Source organism: Pleurodeles waltl, chromosome 4_2 (assembly GCF_031143425.1).
Source record: "Pleurodeles waltl isolate 20211129_DDA chromosome 4_2, aPleWal1.hap1.20221129, whole genome shotgun sequence".
NCBI classification, from domain to species: domain Eukaryota; kingdom Metazoa; phylum Chordata; class Amphibia; order Caudata; family Salamandridae; genus Pleurodeles; species Pleurodeles waltl.
Genome location: NC_090443.1, coordinates 208,059,879 through 208,086,302, shown reverse-complemented (window position 1 = coordinate 208,086,302; position 26,424 = coordinate 208,059,879). Strand labels below are relative to the sequence as shown.

The 26,424-nt window shown below is 46.9% G+C and overlaps 1 protein-coding gene across 2 annotated transcripts in view; it reads left to right on the top strand.

Moving 5' to 3' along the window:
* Positions 1-26,424, top strand: part of STX18 (syntaxin 18) — a 463,093-nt gene that overhangs the window by 39,936 nt on the left and 396,733 nt on the right. For both annotated transcript variants that reach the window (XM_069231086.1, XM_069231085.1), the window contains exons 2-3: positions 9,219-9,286; positions 12,393-12,508. In XM_069231086.1, coding sequence (XP_069087187.1) covers positions 9,219-9,286; positions 12,393-12,508 — 184 coding nt within the window. The remainder of the gene's footprint in view (positions 1-9,218; positions 9,287-12,392; positions 12,509-26,424) is intronic.

Genomic DNA, 26,424 nt, shown 5'->3' with positions numbered 1-26,424 from the left:
GTGGGGGTGCCAGAGTCATGCTTTTCCCAGACTACACCCTAGAGGTACAGCAGCTGCGCCGTGCATTCCAGGCAGTTAAGGAGAAGCTTAGGGCCATGCAAATCTAATATATGCTGCAATTCCAGGCATGCTGGAGAGTGCATGGGCCTGGGTGAAGGAACGGCCGCTCCTTCGATCTTCCCCAGTGGAGAGACATCAAATACATCATGGCAGCAGTTACCGCAACACAGATCAGAGGAAGTAACGCCATATTGCCCAAAGCATCTGAGGTCAATATTTATGGATGGCTCCCCTGGATGCGGTGTGGAGGGTGTGCCATGGAACACTCTGGGGCCTCCCAGAGGTCCTCCTACGCTGTTTCTTTGTGACATGCTTGGAGTATTATACTGAAGTAGCGGATTGTGGGCAGCAGAAGGCCTACCCCTGAAAGCTATTTTGAGTGTTGGAGAGTTATGACTGAGTTGTCAGTTAAGCAACAGATGTTTCAAGGGGGGGAAGTTTAGCATGGAAGTTGGGATGGGTGTCCTGCTACCGCCAGTTGTAGGGCATTGGGGATGTTGGTTTTTTTGTTTGTTTAAGTTTTATTTTGTTAGTCTTGGTTGTGATGTTGGGCCTCAATTAGATCCTTCAGTGTTTCTTGCCTTATCAAATGTTACGAGTAGGGCTTCAGTGACCGCCCTCACAGGGGAACACATGATAGTTGCTTAGGTTATGAATGGTCTCAACAACAAGATCAAGTGGGCGTTGGTCTTGGCATATGCTAGAAGGCACTGCCCGACGGTGCTCCTTTTCCAGGAAACCCACCTGCTAGGTACCAACTGTTTCTTTTTGGGGTGACAGGGCCACACTAGAGTTTACCACTCAGGCTACATTAGGGGTGTCTAGGGGCGTGTCAATTTTGCTAAAAAAGACACTCCCACTAATGGTGCATGAAGTGCAAACAGATCCTTTGGGTAAGTTTGTGATCATATAGGGGACACTTGAGGGACTAACCTGGGAATTAAGAAGCGCCTACATAACCCCTTAATTGCTTATCGCAACACTGGAGGCAGTGGAACTCCACTTGACAAAGGGCACACCCAGGTTCACGTTGCTAGGGGATGACTTCAGTGTGGCAGTGGACCCAGGGAAGAACAGAACCTCCAACTGGAAAGTAGCTCATTCCACGCACCTTCAGGCCTAGGCAGCTGCACTGGGTTTGGTGGATGTCATCTCCGTACCAATTGGCAATATACCTTTTATTCTTCTGCCCACTTCTTCAATGACACCCTCATTAATGGTGACTTTGTGGAGGGCTATTACCGAATACTTTGAAGTTAACAGGGGTACTGCACCTCCCCCACTATTCTCTGGGAAGCGTTTAAAACCATTCTCCAGGGTAAGGCAGTTTCCTAAATTAGAAGCCACTACAGGCACAGAGAGGAGGAACTGCTCCGCCTTGAGGGTGAGATTGCTGGTCTAGAGTAGAGGGACTGGGCCTCCCTCTCGCCTACTCTGCTGCGCAGCCTTGCTCAGGCCTGATTTTCTCTGCAGCGAAACCTGCTAGATTCGGCAAAACTGTGCTGGCACCACTCTGAGGAGCGGGTGTATGAATTGGGGGACAAGGCAGGCAAGCTGCTGTACTGGCTAACATCGGCTTCTTAGTCACAGAGTTGCAGAGAGTACAACGCTGATGGCAACGGGCTTCTTGGTGAGGGAATTTGTATTCCATTTCCAAGCCCTTAGTGCTAATTGGGAGCCTTTGGCACCAGATCAGGGCAGCCCATTCATACACGATTTGCCCATGTGCAAACTTACAGTTGACCAGAGCAGTGACCTTGATCAGCTGCTCACCGCCAAAGAAATACAATAAGCAATATCCTTGATGCCCTCTATGAAGACCCCTGGCCCGAATGGGTTACTGGTGGAGTTGTGTAAGAAATATTTCTACTTACTGATCCCCTATTTCCTAGTGCTCCTCAAGGATGCCTCCAAATGTGGAGAGCTCCCCAGGATCTCCAGGAAGCTATCATCACAGTAATCCTTAAACCTGTAAACCCCTGGCTGTCTGTGGGTCTTATTGGGCCATCTCCCTCATCAATCTGGAAGTACAAATCTTGGCCAACATACTGCCTACATGCCTGTCCACGGTAATATGCTCGCTTGTGCACCCTGACCCAAACAACTTTATGCCAGGCAGAGGCACCCAGCACTGCCTCCATCAGTTACACCTGGCACTGATCCGCATGGATGAATTGCAGGATGATATGGCACTTTTACTGGTTGGCATTGAGCTGGTGTTTGACACAGTGCATTGGGCCTTCATCCTGGCATTTCTCCGGAAGATGCAAATTGGTCCTAAATTTAGGAAATTAGATTTGTGAAATGCAGGCTCTCCCCATTTGAGGCGGGGCTGCCCTGGGCGTTAGTTAAATTGTATTACTGAGCATCACAGCTGGTCAATACAAACAACTGGTTCCGGGCAAACAGGGATGACCTTGTTCACATGCTTGACTTGGAGCTGCTGTGCCTATAAGTGGCACTCTTGTTTTTGTATAGCTCACCCCTACACACTCACTCATTGCTTCCCAGTGCTGGTACGCGCTACTTCGGCACATGAAATGATGTGGCACCCCCCTTAGTCCCCCCCCTCCTGCCTTTGGTCCAGGTTGTGGCTGTCCGGTACAGCGGTATGGGTGCGTTACACTCCTGGGACCTCATTGGCATATCCACACTGGCGAATGCCTGGGCAGAGGGGCACATCAGACCCTTTGATGGCCCTTAGGGCCTGGTGGGAGGAAGACGTGGGTACCCTAGATGATCATGAGTGGCCATTTCAATGCTCCTTCTCATGATCCAATTAAGTTATCTTTATTGTATCTATTTCTCCCCAGTGCAACTCTGAAAAATGGGGCGAGCCCTGGGGCCCGAGAGTTTTCCCTGTCCGCATTCTCCTAGCTTCCTCTATCATGTGTGGGGGATTGCCCGCTTTTGCAGGGGTTCTGGCTGGAGATTAAAAGCAAGCTTGGGCAAGTTGTTTGCTGCCAGCTGGTGCTGGACCCCAAAATTGTATTGCTGTGGATCATGGATACAAGCTCTACGTGCCCTCATAGCTACACCCTATTTGGTGGCCAAGAGAGACTTGGCTAGGCACTTGAGAGATATACTGGCACTACCACTGCATAAATGGGTTAGGGGCATGGACTATTGTACACCAATGAAGAAGATAGTACACAAGGTACTTTGGGTTCCACACTACTACGAGTGGAAACGGATGCCCTGGAGGAATTGTGGCAGGTTCCTCCCCTGAAAGAACCCAGGATGCGGATGAGGAACCTGTACCGCCCTACATTCATGGTGAAGATGTGTTACTGAAGTGGGGAACGTTCCATATTTTCTTGTACTTGATCAGATGTTTAAAGTCTCAGTATTGTGTTTTTGCACTATTAACCATTTCCTATTTAGAGCCTTGCGTTCAGACGCAGCGTTATTGAGGCTGCAGTCACAAATGCGCTGTTTTCTTGTTTTTCGTTGTTGTATAAAACAATAAAATGTGTTATTAAAAGAAAAAAAAGTTAGATCCCATTCCCGGAGCCGATGTAACGTTCAAGAGGCCGGTCTTCCTCATGATCCAAATGATTTGTAAGTCGAAAAAGAAGCAGAAGTAATTGAAGCTGGATTCTGCCCCCTCGTGCCTCTTGCATTCATCTGAAGTGGCTTTGGGGCAGTGCCACAAATCTTGATCTCGCTCCTGAAGTCAGCTGACTTCAGAGCTGATTTTGCTGCTGATTGTGGCACAATTTGAGTTTCCGTGGTCCACAGACACGTCATTTCAGATGGAAGAGTTCTGCGTAGCTATCCTCTGACTCTTCGGATCCCTACCACCTCCCTCTTGTGCACCTTCAGGCCCCAAGAAGCTATGCGAGCCTCCATCTATGACTCTACTTTCAGCACCACAATCTACACCAGTCATGGAGACTTTGACACCAATACAAACTCAATTGATGCTGGAGAAGGAGATCCTGATAATTCTCTCCGATGCCAGTCTGACCTCGATAAAATTCATGCTTGATTCAAGAAAGCAAGACTGTCGTGATGCAACAAGTTCACAATTCATTGTGGCTTGGATACCGCAGATTTGGACGGGCCATCTTCACCAGTGAGGCCATTCGCCACCATGCGTGGCTGTGATCGACTGGGTTCTCTGGTAATGTCCAGTCCTCCCTGATGAACATTCTCTTTGATGGGTCTGTTTGGGGACAATGCTGTTTCTGCTCTAGAGCGTTTTAAAGAGAGCACGGCTACCGCTCATTCTTTGGACCGGTCTTACCCACCTTGCGAGCTGCACCAGTTCAACTGCTATTTTCCCGGCTTTGGTAGAGGTGCCCTGAACCTCCAGCCTACACAGGGAACATAGAAATTTCATGGTTGAGGTCATGGTGCTCACTGACCCGTGACAAAGGTCATAGGGCCACTCAGTCTACTCCTACAGCCGCACCTGCTAAACCTTTTTAGCGTGCCCATACAGGAGCACAGCCACGAATAGGGAGGCAGAATCTGCAGATTCTTACCAGGTTCGCTGGCAATAACATCTGAAAGGTGGATTCTACAGATCATTTGCAGGGGATATACCTTACCCTCCCTCTCTTCCCCTCTGCACTTTCTACTGTCTACCCAGCAATGAATGGAGGACCATATCTCCATTTTGTGGCAGGAAGGGCAAGCCTTATTGACCAAAGTGCCTGGCAAGAGGTTGCCAGCACCAGATGTAGGGCATAGGTGTTTCTCCTGCTACTTTCTGGTGCCCTAGAAGGGCGGATGTCTTTGTCCTATTCTAAATCTGCACGCTCTCAATGCCTTCCTCTGAAAAGAGAAATTCAGGGTGTTCACCCACCCCAGGTTTTGTCTGCCCCCGACCCTGTACTGTATGGTGGATTTGGACCTGTAGGACTCATACTTGCACACTCCCACCCTGCAGGTCCATCAGCACTTCCTGCGGTTTGTGTTAGCACCACAGCATTTTTCAGTTCATGTACTCCCTTTTGGTCCCACCACTGCCCCTTGGGTGTTCATATAAGTGATGGCAGTGGTAGCAGCACACTTTCAGAGGTCCTGGGTGCCAGTCTTCCACCTACTTTGACCACTGGCTGTTGAAAGGATGATTGCACCAGGCAGTCGTCAGTCACCTCAAAACTATGGCAAATATCCTTCCATCTTTGAGGTTCATTATCATCGTACCCAAGTCACACCTGACTCCATCTCAGATGCTCCCCTTTATTGAACCCATTCTAGACATGGTATGGTTTTGGGTCTTTCCCATGGGAAAGGGTGTCCAGGGCATTTAGGTTATGATCCCGATCTTTCAACCTTGGTCCTAGATTTCAGTGAGGTTGATTCTGTGACTGCGGGGACTGTTGGCCTCTGGCATCCTTCTGGTTGAGCTCGCTGGGCCACATATGCAGGCTCTGTGTTGGGACCTGAAGTCTGTGGGCCCAAAAAGAAGGGGACCTCTCTGACCACGTTCAGATTTCAAAGACCTTCAGTGGCATTTACGAAGCTGTGATTGGGTCAGCGGTAACCTCCTCTCCTTTCTCCACCCACAGCTAACAGTGGTAACCGATGCATCGATTCTGGGTTGGGGCGGCCATCTGGGAGAGATGGAGGTTGGAGGCATGAGGTCTGTGATGGAATTCCAGCTCCATATTAACCCCCCTGGACCTGAGGGCCATTCGCTTAGTGTTGAAAGACTTCCTTCCACTCATGAAGGGGAGGCTAATACAGGTGCTCATTGACAACACCACTGCTATGTAGCATTGTAACAAACAGGGCGTGGTGAGGTCACAGACCCTGTACCGGGAGGCTATCCACCTCTGGACACAGCTCGACCGCCAAGGGATCTTCCTGGTGGTGAGCCACCTGGCAGGCTCTTCGAATTCCAAGGTGGACAAACTCGGCCATTGACACCAAGCGGTTCATAAGAAACAGTTCCATCCGGAGGTGGCGCAAGGTCTCGGATGCAATTGGGGAGAACTTTGGCTTGATCAGTCTGCCACTGCAGATAATGCACAATGTCATTGCTTCTGTGCATTGGAATTTCTAAGGCGTCGCTCACTCTGAGACACATTCCATGTTGCGTGAATTCGGGACTCCTGTATGTCTTTTTGCCAATACCAGTCCTGCCCAAAGTTCTCAAGAAGACCAGGACTGATCAGGCTCATGTCATCCTGGTGTTTCCTGATTGGTCATAGAGAGTTTGGCGTCCAGCACTCCTGGGTTTGTGCATCTTCCCTCCAGTCAGGCTGCCTTTCTGGGAGGACTTACTGTTACTGCAACATGGCAAGGTTCTGCTCTCTGGCCTTTGCAATCTCCACCTTCATGCTTGGATATGGAGCAGTGACAGCTGGACACCTTCAGCCTCCCTCCAGAGGTGGTTAATGTCATCTTGGTAGACAGGGGTCCCTAGACCAAAACTGTATACGGCTGTCATTGGGAGCAACACACACCAGATTGACCCCCTCCAGGCCAAGTTACCTTTTCCGCCCTTCTCCTCCCTCTCCCTTTTACAGATTGCCGTGTAACTAATTCTTTTTGGTCTAGTTATGAGGCATCAGGCACGTATCATGTTGTCCTGATGAAGATCCTTTCCTGTATATGGATCGAAACAGTTGATAAGTCACTCTGACCCCAATGTGTGTATATAAAACAGTTTTTTGGGTGCAGTAGTGTTCTTGAGGAAATTGTGACAGTATGTTTTCATTATCTTGTAACTCTGTGTTTGCCGGAATATGTTTTGTACGTATGCACACTTGTAAGGGAAAGACCTTTGCGCGCAAATCTTGTGTACTAATAAAATGAAAAATTTTCTCTTGAAGATATTCATCTAATGCTTCCTGGGCTATCTAGATATCACTGACTTTTTGCTTAGGTACCCTTGTTACTTATAGCATATTATTACCGTAGGTCCCTATTCACCCTTGGATTTCCCTTGTTCTTCAGAGCACTTTTACAAATTAGGCATTTCTCTGCACTCGTTGCCCTGTGTGCCCACAGTTTACTTTCAATACACGTCTGACTTGTGCTAGGTGACAGCTACCCTTGTGCATTCCCTTCAGACACCCACAACACAGGATACTCAGCTGTGTCTGCATGCATCTGCATACTGATGGATCTTCCTGATGAGTAGGTTGGGAAGGGCTCATCCTTACCCCGCAAAGATTCGTGTCTAGAGTCCACACAATGGGGCTGATTATCTCCCATTGATAGGCAGTAGCTGAGACTGACCTGTGGACTTCATAAGAACTCTTTGTACTCACCGCCTCCCTCCCCCCACATCAAAGGCACTTTCCATTATAAGTACTGGGTCCCCGACCCCCCTAAATTCAGTACACTTCTGGATTCAAGAAAATGCTGCTGGAGTAAAGACCGCTAGCTGTGTGCCGAGATTGCCACTCTGCCAGGATTGACTGCTCTTAGGAACTGCTGCCCTGCTTTGCTGTGCTGCCCTGCTGCTTGCTGATCTTTGCCCAGTAGCCCACGACTTGTCCTCCAAACCCAGAGTGACTCTGAGAGGCCCTTCTTTCCTTTGCCACTCACCTTCAATTTCAATCTGAGCAGCTTTTGCCGCTCTCATCTGTGACCTGTCCAGAGTGACCCTGCTTTCCTTTGCCGCTCACCTTCAACTGCATCTCGAGAGGCTCTGCTCAGTTTAGCCTTACACCGCTGCCCGAGAGGAGCGCAACCAGGACAGAACCGGAGTCCATCAGGACATCATACACACATACAGAGGAGTCCCCGGCACCACCCCTTTGATCTATTACTCTTGCTTATTAACCTTGCTATTTTTAAGTCTACTTTGCTTTTTGTGCATTGGATCTGTATTGTATTAAAAGTAACCAGATAAACAAGCTTTATTTGGTGTGTGTGTGTGTGTGTGTGCGTGCACATAGACACACACACAGACACCCCCCCTTTCCAGGTAGCACAGTTTAATTTATGTGTGTTATTGACTTGCCCTGACCCGGATTGTGGTCCCTACTTGGACAGGGTTCATGTCTGCCAACTAGAGACCCGATTTCTAACAGTGTACATTTGTGATTCTGTCTTGTAAAGGTTAAATGTGTGTATTTGTGAATATACTAGATGGCATTTGGGCATGTCTGCATGCACCTGCAAATGAAACGAGATAACGCCCTGCGTGATGGAGGATGTGTTTGATTTGTTTTAGGCCCACTGTGCCACTCCAGATGTAGGCCAGCCATATGCAGATATCACTTGGTTCTGCGACAACAGATAAAGAGCCCGGTCAAGCTCCTCTAATTGGTACACAAGCAATCCTCCACTGACTTTGGCCTTGTAGATCCAAATCTTATATAAAGAACAAGTTTGAGATAACAAAACATGCAGGTCATATAGACCGTTGCATGTAATCTGTGAAGTCACTGATTACCATGAAATTTGAACATGGTGGAGTTATTGTGGCCTTGGTTTTGACTCCAGCATGGGTGAGTACTGTGATAGAGTTGAAATATGAGCTTCAGACGGAACAGTAGATAAAAATATGATAGCTATTTTTCCGATATTTACACTCATTTCCTCCCCGCTGGCCCTGCGTTATATATTCAAGAAAAGGAAACTTCCTAATTAGGAGTGTACTTTTCTATATACATTATTTTATTGTACTTTAACATCCTTTGGTATATTATAGTTGTATAACTAATAACACCTTGAACAACTCAGCCTTTTTTAACATGTGGTATACATAATCAGTGAACCCTTACAGATTAACATTCTCTACCACATACATAATTTGAAAATACTACCTATTTCAACCTCCTTCAGACATGTGAATGTCTTCATATGTCCCTCAGAGTTCAATCATTCCCCTGAGTCTGGCGTGTCTACCTCATGGGTCTCTCCTCCCTCCTCAAATGGTAAGGAGCAATCCCCAGGTTGTCCGGTCCTCAGTATCAAGGTCATCTCTCCTTCACCGGGGGAGACGCTCTTCTTCTGCCACCGCCCATTCCTTAACATCCCTTGCCCACCCTTCCTCTCTAGGTACCCCGTGTCTCATCCATGTAATGGCTACACGCCGTTTTGCCAGCAGTAGAAGTAATTGCGTGAATTTCCATTCCATTTTCCACGAGTGTACTTTAAAGAAAAAAGTTACTGTGTTCCTTGACTCCACACAATTGCAGCATTATTGCAACAGTTTCATTTAGCCTTTTTTTTCTCCAATCTAGATATGTAACATTGGAAAATTGAAAGATTTCCTTCTGGAGCACAGAAAAGATTATATTAATGCTGGCAGGCAAGTACAAACAATCTGTGTGCTGTAATATTACAGTGTATATAATCCCCATTGCGAGAAATAAAACTGATGCACATTTGCCAATATGTCTTATTGTTAATTATTTCGATTTGTTTAATCAAGCATTTTTATTCACGTTTTCAAAGCACACAACATCCATTGGCATATTCTTTTTTTGTTTTTGATCATGTATGTAAACAAAATGCATTCATTGGGCAGCAGTCTATAGGTAGTTATCACTACATTGAAACATTTCATTTCCATTTTGCATTTCCAAAGACTGTAAGGTGGGTCTCCGGAAAAACCGAGCTTCTGTGGTTTTTTTAATGAATAATATTCAATACAGAGACCAGGAACCCTCAGTCAGAACTGCCAAATTCTTTCTGTTCACTTAAATCTTTAGGCATCTCCCTCCATTGCTTCAGGTAATTCCCTAGTTTGGGGTGGCGTCTGGCCTTAATCTTACAGAGCTCTCCCACTAACATATGTGACAAGGAATCAGACCTCTAACGCTGGGGTGGTATTTCCTCATTTCTATATATACTCTTCTTAGATAAACTACCCACACATACCTGCAAGTTTAGAGGTTAGTTGGTGGTTACATACATAATAACCATAGCACCCTGGTCCTGAAAAATGCCACAGACCAGGAGAGGATTCTCAGATTGGTTGGAACATGTCGACCAGTATATGATTACAGGACATAATAATTGCCCTTAGTATGCCTCCTAGTTTTTAACCTTATCATAAGGAGAAGGCAATACAATTAGATCAATCCACTAATAGGAGATGTAAACCCCATACACAGGTCCATGCAGTTCCTTGATATATAGCCTGCAAGGATCAAGGTCCTTAAAGAAAAAAAAACCTGCATTAATTGCTACTTATACCTACTTACTTGGAGAAAATATAATTGGTGTTTGTCATACTCTGTGTTTATTTAGCGCTGTGCGTAGCCTTTTGAAAAAGCCTGCTAATGAAAAGAGAAGTTGGAGATTTTAATGAAATACTTGGTGACTTTCAATTCAAAAGTGAAATATGGGGGGAAAGGACCTGAAATTGCTCCGTCCCAAGGAAGGAAAGGTCTAGCCAACCACAACAGTGAATCACCAGAAATAATCCCGCCAAGTAACGCCTGAAGTGTGCAAGTGCAGACGTTATGTATGTAGTCCTGTGATGGCTTTTCACTGCCTTACATGAGAGATTACTCCTACATTTATTTGTTCTGGGTACTGGAAAGCTGCTCATAGCCCTTTTAGTTTTCCTATTGTTAAAATAGATTTTTTCACATTTCCTCAAGGTACCCTAAGTAAGTTATCACAAGTAGGTCTTTTAGAACATTGTCAGGCTTAACAATCAGTACATGTTAACTCCATGTCCAGCAATAAACGTCTGTCAAAGAACACCCCTGGAGTTCAAACTCAAAATATTTGAACTAAACCTTTGGTTTCTTTGTTTGTTCGCACATGGAGCTGTTGATGTACAACAGAGAGAAATGTATAAATGGTCCTAGCAGTCCACAGGTATTGGATAGTGACTCTTATTGAGTCTTTGTTTTTCAAATAAGGAAGTTGAGGATATATCCCCTCCCGAGTAGGTGTAGAACAGAATTGATGAGGTCATTGTTATGCAAAATGAGTAATAGTTGTGATACAGCAGTATTAGTCTCTTTTCCCCAATGAAAATTGAAGTTACTGAGGAACATGTTATTAGAGTTGGACCTTTTTGCTATTAGTTTCATTATCTGTCGAAAAAGAGAAGATTTTCTCCAAGAGTTGGTAATTGAACTGAAATATTGTGGGTTTCTAGTCAGAGGTCTTAATTTCAACAGAAAGACATTGAAACAAAGAAGAATGAGTTGGTTTTAGACAATTCCTTTGCATAGAAGAACTGTGAAAACATGCAGCTCCTCTGCCTGGTTTACCCTCCTTGTTGTGGCAAATGATTGCATACCCTAGAGAAATTAAGAGGCACAGTACTGTCTGTGAAGTGTCAGAAGGTCACATCTCTGTTAGGAATAGCAGACCAAAGTTGTAAGAATGAACTACTAATCATTACTGGTAGTCTCTGATATACGGACACCTAAAGATGGGAATCCCCCAGGGGACTCCACAGTGGTTACTGACCCACTGAAATGTCTGTTTTCATTAAGAGCTAAAAGAAAATTAGATGTTACCCTAACTAGTTTTGAAGTGGGACCGTGTCCCGTCAGGACACTGGTTATTGGACTGCAGGGAACATTGACTTGCACATTGAGATTCTTTTCACCCAGTAACACTACAATTGACTTTATTTGGGTAGGACCATTATTATTTAAGTTGGAATGCTTTGAGTTTAGGGATATTTTCTTTTATTTTCCAGGTACATATCCAATTAGTGTGGCCAGTCATAACATAGGAACGATGCTGCTTTTTGTCAGGCAGCATTGATCTGAACTTAAAAGACTGTATGTTTAGGCTATAAAAAAACACCCAGTGAAAATGCAGCAACTTGTGCATAAATGCTGCTCAAACATTTCGGATTATATCTTGGCCACAGAAGGCGCAAACACCTTGTTTCATTATCGATTTGTTACTGTCCTTTTTACTTAACTGAAAACACAAGTCCTATTAAACAAAGACATGGCACTGGCTGGATATTGTGCTTACGGAGAATAATCTCTTGTGTTCTGCTGTATCTGAGTTTCAAATTCCCCTACCATTTCTTAAGAGTAAGCATTGACTGCTCAACGTCATTACCACTTGGGATTCAAGTACTTATAGAAAACAACATCTTTATCCAGTTGAAGTGCAACATTACTTGTAGCACTGGGACACCAGTGGTAACCACCAACAACACTGACACAGACACTGCCCAGTTACCATTGATTGATTAAGGACCCAAAAAAAGACCAAACAGAAGTAAAACATATGCACACAGGTGATGGGGGCCCAAAGGCATATAGGCACAGAAAGAGGTTACTGGAGAAGGACTAAGGAGAACAGTGTTTAACATCTGTGGTTCTTGGAATTACTCTTATTTTATTTTTATCATGCTCCAAGTAAGAAACCTTTTATCTTTAATTGTATACATTTCTAATTCCGGTTATTCTTGGTTTGCCTTTCAGTCATATTGCTTCTGAAATTACTCGAATGACTGATACAGAACGAGATCAGATTGATCAAGATGCACAGATATTTATGAGGACATGTGCAGATGCCATTCAACAACTGAGAACTGAAGGTAAAATAATGGATCATCCCACAAAACCAAAATAATTACGTTGATGGATTTCTTTTGAAGAAGTGCAGGGGCTACGACTTCTCTATGAATGAGGGTGAGAATGTTTTGCATGGTTAAGAGGGGATGTCAAACGTGGAAAGAGAGTTTGTACAATCCAACTCTAAAAGGCACCAATTCATGATAATAACTACTTATCTGAACTGTTGATGAGCTTGCTAATACGTTCTCAAATGATCTCATCAATGACACAATCCATACCTTATGTGCACAATACAGAGGTGCACTTTACACTCTATAAACAGGGCTTTGCAGTAGGCCATGCTCTGTAAAACTATGCCCTTGTGTGTAGGGGCCATCATTAAAGGCTAAATGTAATAAATGGTGCCTTGTGACACTGATGTTTCCTATGTACACATGTGAGGCATATCATGTCATGGAAGTTTCTGCAGCAAAGTGGATCCTGAGGCAATTTTCTATTTTTTCATTGACCTTCTCAGTACTGGGCTGAGGGCATGGCAAAGCCCAGGCCCTATGTACTGTACATAAGATGTACAATGTCCCTGCATGTTGTGCTCAGAGGTTTACCACACCTACATGTGCACTTCACAAATGCCATGCTGCATACTTCATACGACCTAGCCCCTCCAATTGTTTCCTGAGACACAATACTGTGGATGGAAAAAGGGCAATGGGTGTGGCAGGCATGCATAGAAAAAGTAAGACGACAACTGCTTTGGCCCCAGCCCTATCGGCCTGTCTCCAACTTCAGAGAACCTGCACCAGCGACTCATCCTGCGGGACCAGTAACCTCTGCCAACTCAGAGAACTGCCCGGCACCTAAGAAGGATCAAGAACCTCCGTGAACAGCGGACCTGTCCAACCAAGAAAGGAGAAACCATCTTTAAAGGGACTCTCACCTCACTCCAGAAGCGTGAGTCACCACCACTCTGCACCCAACGCCCCTAGCCTATGTCCAGAGAAACCAATGACCCAGAGAGGATCCCCAAGCGACTCTGACGATGTCTTAGCCTCTCTGCACCCCACGACAACGCCTGCAGAGGGAATCCCTAGGACCCCTCACTGCGACTGTCTGGGACAAAGATATCCGACACCTGGAGAAGCACTGCACCTGCAGCCCCCAGGCCCGTGAGAAACCCACCACCAGTGCAGCAGTGAACAGCAGGCGGCCCTCACCCTTGCCCAGTCGGTGGCTGGGCAGAGAAGCCTTACTGTGGCCTGCCTGCAACGTCTGAGTGACCCCGGGGTCCCTCCATTGAATCCTATTACAAACCCGACGCCCTGTCTGTCCACTGCACCTGGCAGCCCCTGTGCTGCTGAGAGCGTGCTTTGTGTGCCTACTTGGGACCCCCCAGTGCTCTACTAAACCCCCCCTGGTCTGCTCCCCGAGGACGCGGGTACTTACCTGCCAGCAGACCAGAGCACCCCGTCTCCGTAGGCGCCCATGTTATTTTGGCTCCTCTTTGACATCTGCACCTGACCGGCACTGTGTTGCTGGTGCTGGGTGTTTGGGGTTCAATTGAACGGCCACCGGTGGGCTATCTATGCCCCGGAGACTGAACTTGTAAATGCTTTACTTACCTTATTAACCAAACTGTACTTACCGCCCCCAGGAACTGTTGAATTTTGCACTGTCCACTTTAAAAAAAGCTTATTGCCATTTTATGAAAAACTGTGTACATTACTGTTGTGGTTCAAAGTTCTAAGTATTACTATGCAAAGTACCTTACATTTAATGTACTTACCTGCTAAATTAATCTTGTGGTTCTAAAAATAAATTAACACAAGAATATTTTTCTATATAAAAACCTATTGGCCTGGAGTTAAATCATTGAGTGTGTGTTTTCACGTATTGCTTGTGTGTGTACAACAAATGCTTAACACTACCCTCTGATAAGCCTAACTGCTCAACCACTCTACCACAAATAGAGCATTAGTATTATCTTGAGGAACCCCTTGACTCTGTGCACACTATATCTCATTTTGATATAGTATATAGAGCCAGCTTCATACAGTAAGTATTAAATGCTAAATGTAAATATGCTTTAATAAAAAAAAAAAAGCAGATGAAAGCCATATTAAAAATATGCCAATTAAAAAGCACTCCACCAATAAAATGTCATAGAAATAAATTGCTTAAAAACAAGGGTCTGAGTCAAAGGTTTAGGAGGCTCCTGAGATGTTTACATGTCCAGAGTCAGTAGGGTGCATGGAGGACCCCACATCTGTAGACGATAGAACCACAGTGGCCTGAGAAGCAAGTTCCAACGAACAAACATGGTCATATCTAGCCCTATCAGCGGATGCTGAAGGCTTGACAGCCAGTATTGCAGCTGCAGCATCATGGCCAGAGCCCAGGAACCCAGGAGCTGAAGCGTCCATATCAACCGGTAGCTGAAGATGTGTCCTCAACGGACTCGCATGTAGATACATAGCCATAGATTGAAGCAATTGCATAGCCAGACACAAGTCCAGTGCACACTCTAAAGGGCACATCTGACAGTGTAACACAGGCTGTACACATTCTAACCACAGAGGTCTAAAGGACAAAGACCAGTTCATGTTCAGTTTCTGGAGCAAAGACATTCCAAAGCACGTTATCATTTGTTTACGACACAGCAGAACATGTGGCAGGTTCATCACCATTTGGTGGTCTCGTGGTGGAACATCCGTTGTGGAGCAACAAAAATAAGACCAAAATAGCAACGACCACGAAAAAAACAAAGGCTATGCCCCAGACAACACTGGAAACCAAAGAGTGCTGAAAGGACGGTATCTCTCCAAAACCAGTCTGGATCATGGACACAATGCCAGATCCACTTGCTTTAAAAAAGTATACCACTCTCACTGTATTTGAGGCATTAAATATTTGGTGAACAAGTTCACCAAAATGCTGCAGCAAGTTTGTCCACAGTAGCGATTGGACTTCAGAGAAAGTCCTTGCATCTTAAAGATCAAAGGTTTCTCCAGTAGATTTTAACACAACATAAAATAAACACTAAGGTTTTCAGTTGGCTCAGATAATCAAAGTGAACACTGAAAATAGGGATGGAAGGCCATAAGGTAATTTATCTTACCATGTGCGTGGGTGGAAATAACACGTTATTCCAGCCGATCACAACCCTGAAAACTGTCACCAAATGAGATGCCTGGTTTCATCCCACACCAACCTTGGTCATTCAGGACCAAATAACTTCCATTTGAGAGCAATCAGAACACTGGCCGAATCAAGTAGACTGGAATTGGCTGTGAATGCAGTGCATGCACCATGTAGTGTCACCTCTTTAGAAAGTAAGGAATGGCCAAAATCAAAAGGTAAGACCCAGGACTCGTGAACAAAACTCTCCTGCATTGATTCATATCTGCCTAAAATATTTCAGACAAGAAGTAAACTGAAATGTAGAAATTGGTAACTATATAAAGCCATGGATCAACCACACAGCAGATGGTGTTTCAGCTACCAAAAAGGGCAAATTTTCTAAAACCTCAAAGTTCAACATTGTATATATTTTGTCTTTTTCCGTATGTGTGTTAAATTGTTTGGCCAAAACAACTCTGTTGTGCTCAGATATTCGCATGGCACACAGTTTGATTTTAATACCTGCAGTGACCAACTGAGTTGCATAATTGGTCTCAGCTGACTGTGCCCATGTTGTAAAAGAGACATGTCATTCTGTAAAATATCAAATGCATAGGACACAATGTTATTTGACGAGTAAGAGCGAGTTGACTATGTACTCATGCCGTTATCCACAACAGCCAATGTTTTTTCAGATTTTCCTTGTCAGTTTGTCTTTAACGTTTAGCAGCACCTTCTGAGAAATTTTCCAAATCTCATTGTAAATGGCGTAAAAGAAACATTTCGAACCTGGTGATCTAGGACCTAACAAGAAATATTGTAAATCCATTCCATCGGGGAGGAGAGTTAAATGTTCCTTAAATGCAGCAAACGTTGAATGTTGTAACCATTTGTGGCATAACTTCCCTTCTCTGTAGGTGGTAACTACCCCTGAATTTTGTGACTGCAAATACCAGGGGTCCAGTCTGCTTGCTTTAAAACCTATGGAGGAGTTTAAAAAACATGTGTAGAAACCATTAGTGTCGACTGTCCACACTATCCACCCGTCTGGCCCTGAAATTGAAGAATTATTTGTACCACTATGAATCATGTCATTTAAATGTTCTTCTGTAAAATTTGCAAAATGTTGCAAATTGTCAAAACGTGCAGTGGAAGGAATGCTAGGTGTGTTCATTTCTTTAATTTAGGCAGACTCATGAAAGTTGTTTGTTGTACTGTTTTAATCAGAAAAATCATCTGTCTAGGGTTGAGACAGGCTTTCCAGTGGCGTCTTCACCGAATCAATTACAAATCAATGTTTTCTTTCCAATACTCATAGCCCTGTAAGGTCACTTGGGAGATCAATGATTGAGAACAAATCATTTTAGTTTGGGTCAGCATATTTGTTTTTTCATTCCAATCAACAAATATAGCAAAACAAAACAAGCCCTTGTGATGCAAAAGAGGAATAAAACAACATATTAGAAAGGAGTACTATGGTATAATTGAAAATACAAATCAAGTCCTGGATAATCGATAGTTGATCTGCTGGCTGGGGAAAGAGTGTGTGATGTGTTAGACGTGGCAGCTTTTTGGCGTGTCTCCCCTGTCTTTTTGCCTTCTGACCTCCTGTTTTTATGGTGTACTGGACTCTGTTTTTGCTGTTTTATTGTTTCTGTGCACCTTACAGCTGCTGAGCATTGCTAAAGTGCAAGTGCTCCCTATATAAATTGGACTGTTGATTGGTTTACCCATGACGGGTATATTTGATTTACTGGTAAGTCCCTAGTAAAGTGCACTACAGGTGGCCAGGGCCTGTAAATCAAATGCTACTAGTGGGCCTGCAGCATTGATTGTACGACTCACATGAGTAGCCCTGTAAACATGGCTCAGACCTGCCACTGCAGTGTCTGTGTGTGCAGTTTTAAACTGCCAATTCAACTTGGCAAGTGTACCTACCTGCCAGGCCTAAACCTTCCTTTCTACTTCATGTAAGGCACCCCTAGGGTAGGCCCTAGGTTGTCCCATGAGCAGGGGTCAAGTGTATGTTAAAGGTGGGACATGAACTGATGTGTGTTACATGTCCTAACAGTGAAATTCTGCTAAATTCAGTCTTCACTGTTGCAAGGCCTATCTCTCTCATAGGTTAACATGGGGGCTGCCCTTAAATAACTTTAAAGTGCAGATTCCCTTTGAGAACAGATAGAAATGTGGAGTTTGGGGTCTCTGAACTCACCTTTTAAAAATACATCTTTTATAGATCAACTCTGTTTATTGATTTAAGAGGCAAAACACAATACACAGCTCTATGCTTACAACCTTCACGACTAGCAGCAAATAACATCATCTATCTGTGGCCCCAAAAACGGGTGCCAGGTGAGAAACGCACCCCCCGCCTGGCCCACCCTGTGGACCTTATCCAACGTAATCTTGTGCGTGTCCTCAGAGTCCAAGAGGGAGCGAAACAAGGCTGTGACAAACTCTCTATCATAATGCAGTCTCCAACCCCCTGGTGTGAATCTGGGGCCTGGCCTGTACAAGGAAGGATCTTGCAAACAACTGAGACTTTACTTTGAAATTTGCCAACTTCAAAGGCAGAAAGGAGTATTGACCCTAAACGCCAGACTTGTAGAATCTTTCTGGAATTGAGAGGAACCTCTGCCAAGTTGAAGAGCTGGAGGAGGAGGAGGAGTACTGCCGCTTTGCTGTGTTGCTTTGCTGGGTTGGCCTGCAGTTGCTGTTTCTGCCTTAAAAGAGAGAAAAGGGTGTCATTTACTGTGTATCCTGCGTGAGAAAGTTCTCCAGGGGCTTGAAGTAAAGCTTGCCTCCTGTTGGAAGTCTCAAGTATATCAAAGACTTCAGTTTCATCTGCCTACAGCTCTGGGAACTGTGTGTTTTGTGTTGTTCAAGAACAAAAACAACTGCGGCGCCGCTGGCCTGCACTGTGACCTGCCAATGCCGCACAAAGCTGCACTGCCCTGCTTCTCATCGCGACCCTGGTCTCACTGACGGTGTCATCTGACGCGGCCACCGAGCCGCTGCTCACACCGTGACCTGTGGGCCCTTCACTCCTGCCTCGCCTTGCTCGCACCGCAGCCTGGGCATCCTTCGAAAACGCCACTCCTGCTGACACCGGCGCCGCTACACTGTTGACTTGGGCCTACCGATGACCGCGCTTCAGCAACGACAATGCCACTGCCTGCACCGTGACCTGGTGATACTGCACATCGCACCGCTCCGCTTCACACAATAGCCCTGGTCTCTCGAACGCTGTTGGATGCCATCACTGAGCAACCGCCTGCACTGTGACCTGTGGGTACTGCACATCGCATCGTCTTGCTTCGCACCGCAGCCTCTATGCCATCCACACCAGCGCTCCTGACTTCATAAGCCCGGAGTTCGATCCGCAATGTATGCGACTTCAAGGGCCTGACGACCCCCACACTGACTCTGGAAACCGACACCGTGACGCCACTCACTGGAGCTCACCGCAAGGATCATGACGCCCTGCAAACCCAAAGGTACTGTTTGCAGATCTTCCCGACACCATAGCTGGCGCGCGAAGCAGAGGCCGGCCTGATCTGTTGGTGGAGCTATCGACTTTAAAGAACTGTATTTTTAATTTAAATCTTACAAAATTCATATCTTTAGCACTAAGTGTTGGATTTTGCTCGTTTTGGTCTTATTTTATACAGATAAATATTGACTATTTTTCTAAAACTGGTGTGGTGTCCTTTTGTAGTGTTTTCACTGTATTACTGTGTGTTATGTGCAAATGCTTTACACATTGCATCTGAAATAAGCCTTACTGCTCTTGCCAAGCTACCCAAGGGGGTGAGCAGGGGTTATCTGATCGGGTATCTCCTTTATCCTGACTAGAGTGAGGGTCCGTACTTGGATAGGGTGCAAACCGACTGACAACTAGAGACCTCATTTCTAACATTGGTTGTCAGCGGTGAGCATAGGACTTGCATCTACACTTGACCTACAGTGATTGGTGTACACTACTACCATATCGCAGTCCACTACATGCCACATATAGATTTTTTGTTTAGATTTTTTTCTTTTTTACCTATTTTTGATCATGAGTCCAAGAGAATTCCAAAGACATCCTCTCTCAGTCAAGAGCATCATCAGTGACATCCCAGGATTTGGTTTTTGAGGAGGATAGGTTGGAAACCTACACCGTGAAGGAACTGAAGGCAGTTTGCAAAAACCTCAAAAGTCCAGGTCAGAGGTCACACCAAAAAAGAGAAGCTACAAAAGGTGCTGAGGGCCTGGGTAGAAGACGCCAGAATTGCCAGTGGGCAGTCCGTGGAGCCAATGGGGGAGTCTGTGGACCCAAATCCTAGGGAAGATGTGCTGAGGATGCAGGAGCTGCTAGGGGAGGATGTACCCCCTGGGTTAAGCAGCAGTGGTGGATCAAAAGGCCTCACTTCAGAGGAGCTGAAGGACAGGAGAGAAGCCAGGAGACATCAGATAGAATTGGAGACATTCAAAATGGAGGCTCAGAGGGAGCAGTGAGCCATGGAGGAGAAGAAGATGCTTTTGGACCATGAGCTCAGAGTAAAGGAGCTTGATGTGAGGAGCAGATTCAGCAATGATGGTGGCAGCAATACCTCAATGCTGTCGGATAGAATTGTGCACATTCCTAAGAACGTAGGGAGAGAGTACAAGAAGGGAGACGAAACACAGAGGTAGTTTCAGGGATATGAGGCATCAATCCACATGAATGGGGTCCCTGAGAGCAATTGGGAGACTGGATTGTTTACCACTTCACAGAGGAGGGGAGGGACACTTTATTAGCTTTCTACGCTGACATAAAGGAGGCCCTTCTCACTAGATTTGGTCTCACTCCTGACAAGCACAGGGATCAATTTAGACAGTGTAAGAAAACTGATTCCCAGACCTGGTTAGAATGTGTAGTTTCGTTCTGTAGAGCACTGGATGGTTTGGTGAAGGGCAGTAATGTCACCGATTTTCAGGGGCTGTACAACTTAATTGCATGGGAGCACTTAGTCTGTGTTTTGCAGAGCTGTGCCATCACTTGACAGATAGTAAGCTGACTGACCCCAGGAAGTTTGCTATGGAGGTGGACCACTGGGTGAGTACCAGAGTCCACAAGAAGATGTATGGGGGAGATTCTGCCAAGGGTGGGCAGGGTTCCCAGCAACAGAGTGGAAGGGACAAGGGTAAACAAAAGGAGTCTTTGAAAGGGACCCTCTCTAGTAACCCGGGTAAGAAATCCCACCCCCCAGGAGATGAGAAACCATGTGCCTCTTTCCGGAAGCCTGCAGAGGTGAGACCCCATAAGTGCTTTGTTTGTGACCAGGTGGGTCACATCAAGGGGATCCCAAAGTTCCCAAATGGACACAGCCACCCAGCGGTGGGCAGATCATGGGGTTGGCCAGTGTAGCGCTTTGGGAGGAGGTGGTCCCAGGTGGGTGTGAGGAACCCACAGAAATTACCCTTGTCTCACTAGGGGACGGTGAGATGGTCCAGAGAAATCCAATACCTGATAATACTAAGAAATACAGGCGATCAGTGACCATCAATGGGCAGAGGGTAGAAGCTCTCAGAGATACTGGAGCTAGTGTGACCACAGTCCGGTGTCACCTGGTGTCTGAAGAGCACATAGTCCGTGGTGTTTTCCACCAAGTAGTTGCAGTGGACAACTTGGAGCGCCAATGTAAGGTGGTACAGGTTCCCTTTGAGTGGGGGGGGGGTGGGGTCTCAGGTTCCTTGAGGGTAGCTGTGAGTCCCACCATGCCAGTTGACTGACTGCTGGGCAACGACCTGGAGACCTCCGCTTGGAAGGAGGGGGAGCTCAGGTCGCACTTGGGGATAATGAGTTTGCTAGAGTGGGCATGCATGACCACTCGGTCTATGGCAGCCAGACAGGGTGGTCAGACAGACCTGGAGCCTGAAACAGTGGCCTAGTTGACTGCCAGGAGAAAGGGCAAGGGGCGTGGGACCAGAAGTTCCCATGGTCCAGGAGGATGCTGACCTCGAGGGGGTCGCCCCGGCACCTACAGGGGAGCAAGTGGCCGAACTGGGAGACCTACTTGAGCTGATCCATTGGCAGCAAGAAGGGGGTCCCATCAGGGAGGAGTTCTGCACAGAGCAAAAGGTATGCCCTACTCTCGTAGGTCTTGGGCAGTAGGCCAAGGAGCAGGCAGCTGGCACTGAGCCCAAAGATCACCTGATCTATGGGGAAAATGATCTCCTGTGTAGCGAGCCTAAGGCTGCTGAGCCTGTGGCAGTTTGTGTGCTGGTGGTACCACAGTGCTTCAGGGCCTTTCCACTGGGTTTGGCTCATGATGTGCTGCTGGCAGGTCATTTGGGGCAGGGCAATACCTTTGACAGGCTTGTCATCCACTTCTGCTGGCCCCAAATGAGGAAAAGTTCAGATTGCCAGACTTGCCAAGCAAGTGGCAAATTAGAGGGAAGTGTAAGGCCCCCTCCATCCCTTTCCTGTCGTGAGCACTCCTTTTGAGCGGGTATGCATTTACATAGTAGGGCCTCTGGACCCCAAGACAGCCCTGGGCAAACAGGTTCATCCTGGGCTTGGTGGACCATGCCACCTGGTACCTGGAAGCTATCCCTGTGACTACAGCGACGGTGCCCATTGTGGCCCGGGCACTGATGAGGATCCTTACCCGAGTTGGGTTATCCAAGGAGGTGGTATCTGACAGGGGTACCAACTTTATGTCCATGTACATAAAGGCCATGTGGAAGGAATGTGTAGTGAACTACAAGTTCACCACTCCTACTACCCCCAAAGTAACAGGTTGGCTGATAGATTCAACTCAACCATGAAAGGCATGATTGGGGGTCTGTCAGACTCCATGAGGCATAAGTGGGACGTCCTCTTACCATGTCTTCTCTTTTCCTATGGGGAAGTACCACAGAAATGGGTTGGCTTTAACCCCTTTGAGCTGTTGTATGGGCACCCGGTCAGAGGACCTCTGAGTCTGGTGAAAGAGGGCTGGGAGCAAGCTCCTAGGTAGTTACCCCAGGATGTATTCAGTTACATGCTGGCCTTCAGAAACCAAACTGCACGTTTTTGGATGCTCGCACAAGAGAACCAAGGCAAGCCTGGAGGACAGGAAATGCTGGTACGACCACAATACCACTCTGGTTGAGTTTCAGCCTGGCTAGAAAGTGTGGTTCATTGTCCTCATAGAGCCTTGTGGTCTGCTGGATAAGTGGTCAGGGCCATTTGAGGTGAAGGAGCACAAGAGTGATGTCACCTACTTGGTGGACTTTCAGACTCCAAGGAACCCCTTGAGGGTTCTACATGTGAACAGCCTCAAAACTCAGTTTGAGAGGTCTGAGTTAACTATGCTTCTGGCTACAGATGATGGGGCGGAAGAGGAGAGTGAATCTCTCCCTGACCTCACTGTTTGCCAAGGAGCAGGATGGGTCAGTAGAAGGTGTGGGCCTCTCCTCTTCACTGACTCTAGAGCAGTAGAGTGAGTGTTGCCAGTTACTGGGACACCTTGCAACTCTGATTTCACTCACCCCAGGTGTCACACATCTATGCACACATGATGTGGACACTAGGGACAGCCTGCCTGTGAAAAACAAGGTTTACCGGTTGGCTGACAGTGAAGGCCAGCATCAAAGAAGAGGTCTCCAAGATGTTGGCTTTAGGGGTGATTGAGCGCTCCAGGTTGGTCAATCAGGTCCTGGCTGGGGTTGAAAACTTCAGTGCCCCCTACCTTGACGACATTGCTGTGTTCAGCTCCAGTTGGGAGGACCACTGGAAGTGGGAAGTGTTGAAGGAGCTACAAGCCGCAGGGCTCACTATCAAGGCGAGTAAGTGCCAGATAGGGCAGGGATCAGTAGTGTACTTGGGACACCAGGTAGGAAGCAGCCAGGTGGCGCCCCTACAACCCAAGATTGATGCCATTTGGGCTTGGGAAGCCCCCAAGACCTAGACCGAGGGGAGAGCCTTCTTAGGCCTCATCGGGTACTACAGAAGGTTTGTCAAGGGGTATGGCACCATTGATGCCCCCTTGACAGAGCTGACTTCTAAGAAGCAGCCTAGACAGGTGATCTGGACTGAGTCATGGCAGACTGCGTTTGATACCCTGAAGGAGGCCATGTGCACGGCGCCTATGCTGCTGGCCCCTGACTTCTCCAAAGATTTTGTGGTACAGACGTACTTCAGAGCATGGTGTGGAGGCTGTACTTTCACAGCTGAACGAAGAGGGCCTAGACCAGCCTGCAGTCTTCCTTAGCAGGAGACTACTCCCGAGGGAACAGAGGTGGAGTGCAATTGAAAGGGAAGCTTTTGCTGTGGTCTGGGCACAGAAGAAGCTAAGAATCTACTTGTTTGGAGTCTCACTTCCGGGTTCAGACCGACCACAGGCCCCTCAGATGGTTAATGCAGATGAGGAGTGAGAACCTATTACTGTTGAGGTTGTCCATTTCCCTACAGTGGATGGACTTTACAGTGGATCACCATCCTGGCACAGAACACAACAACACTGATGGTCTGTCCAGGTTCTTCTGCCTTAGTGAGGAGGACTCCCCAGGGCTTAGGTAGTTCCCCCTACTCTCCGCTGGAGGGGACATGTTAGGCCTGGCAGCTTTTTGGCATGTCTTCCCTATCTTTTTGCCTTCTGACCTCCTGTTTTTAATGGTGTACTGGACTCTGTTTTTGCTGGTTTACTGTCTCTGTGCACTTTACCATTGCTGATCAGTGCTAAAGAGCAAGTGTTCCCTATATAAATTGGACTGTTGATTGGTTTCCCATGAATGGCATATTTGATTTATCAATACGTCCCTGGTAAAGTGCACTAGAGGTGCCCAGGGCCTGTAAATCAAATGCTAGTAGTGGGCCTGCAGCACTGATTGTGCCACCGCATGAGAAGCCCTACAAACATGGCTCAGACCTGCCACTACAGTGTCTGTGTGTGCAGTTCTAAACTGCCATTTTGACTTGGCAAGTATACCCACTTGCCAGGCCTAAACTTTCTCTTTTCATACATGTAAGGCCCCCCTAAGGTAGGTCCTAGGTAGTCCCATGGGCAGGGTGCAGTGAATGTTAAAGGTGGGACATGAACTGATGTGTGTTACATGTTCTAACAGTGAAATACTGCTAAATTCAGTCTTCACTGTTGCAAGGCCTATCTCTCTCATAGGTTTACATGGGGGCTGCCTTTAAATAACTTTAAAGTGCAGATTCCCTTTGAGAGCAGATAGAAAAGTGGAGTTTGAGGTCTCTGAAATCACAATTTAAAAATACATCTTTTAGTGAAGTTAGGTTTTTAGATTGTGAGTTTGACAATGCCACTTTTAGAAAGTAGGCATTTTCTTGCTTAGCCCATCCTGTGACTCTGCCTGTTTGTGGATTTCCTGTCTGGGTCAGTTTGACAGTTGGGCTGTTTACACCTCTCCTCTAGACAGTGACACAAAGGAAGCTGGGGTGTAGCCTGCATATCCTGATGAGCCATCTGAGCTAGAGTGGAGGGAGGAGTGGTCACTTACACCTGAAAGGACTATGGGCCCGATTACAACTTTGGAGGAGGTGTTATTCCGTCCCAAATGTGACGGATATACCACTAGCCGTATTACGAGTTCCATAGGATATAATGGACTCGTAATACGGCTGGTGGTATATCCGTCACTTTACCGTCACTTTTGGGACGGATTAACACCTCCTCCAAAGTTGTAATCAGGCCCTATGTCTGCCTCACACAATGCAGTCTCCAACCCCCTGGTGTGTATCTGGGGCCTGGTCTGGACAAGAAAAGGTTCTTGCAAACAACTGACTCTCCTTTGAAGTTTGCCATCAAAGGCAGAAAGGAGTATAAGTATTGGACCCAAAACCCCACACTTGTAGAATCCTTCTGGAATCAAGAGGAACCTCTGCCAAGGAGAAGAGCTGAAGAGCTGGAGGAGGAGTACTGCCCCTTTGCTGTGCTGCTTTGCTGGGTTGGCCTGCAGTTGCTGTTTCTGCCTTAAAAGAGAGCAAAGGGTGAAGTTTGCTGTGTATCCTGCTTGAGAAACTTCACCAAGGGCTTGGAGTAGAGCTTGCCTCCTGTTAGAAGTCTCAGGGATAACAAAGACTTCAGTTTCATCTGCCTACAGCACTAGGAACTGTGTGTTTTGTGCTGTTCAAGAAGAAAAACCACAGCAACACCGTCAACGACGTCGCTGGCCTGCACCGTGACCTGCCAGTGCCGCATGGAGCCGCACTTCCACGCTTCTCACCGCGACCCTGGTCTCACGGTCACTGTCATCTGACGCCGAGACCAAGCCTCTGCTCGCACCGTGACCTGTGGGCCCTGCACTCCAGCATCGCCTTGCTCGCACCGCAGCCTGGGCATCCCTGATGATGCCACCTGCTGACACCGGCGCCACTGCCTGCACTGTGGCCTATGGACACGGCTTGTGAGGAGCACGAAGCCACATCCCGCCCCGCACTGCAGCCCCGGTCCACCGACGCCAGCACCATTGACTACAGTGTGGTCAACAAATATCCCTGTCTGCACCATGACCTGTGGACACCGCACGGAGCCCGTACTGCGCTGCTCCGTTGACTTGTGATTACTGACAACAGTAATTCAGCAACGCCACCTGCACTGTGACCTGGTGACACCGCACATCACACTGCCCGCTTCACACTGCAGCCCTGGTGTCCTAGACGCCCGTGGACGCCGCCACCGAGCCACTGCATTCACTGTGACCTATGGGCACCGCACGTCGCATCGTCCCGCTTCGCACCACAGCCCCTATGCCATCCAGCGCGACTGACTTCATTAGCCCGGAGTTCGATCTGCAACGGCTATCACTTGAAGGGCCCGACGTCCCCCGCACCGACTCCCGG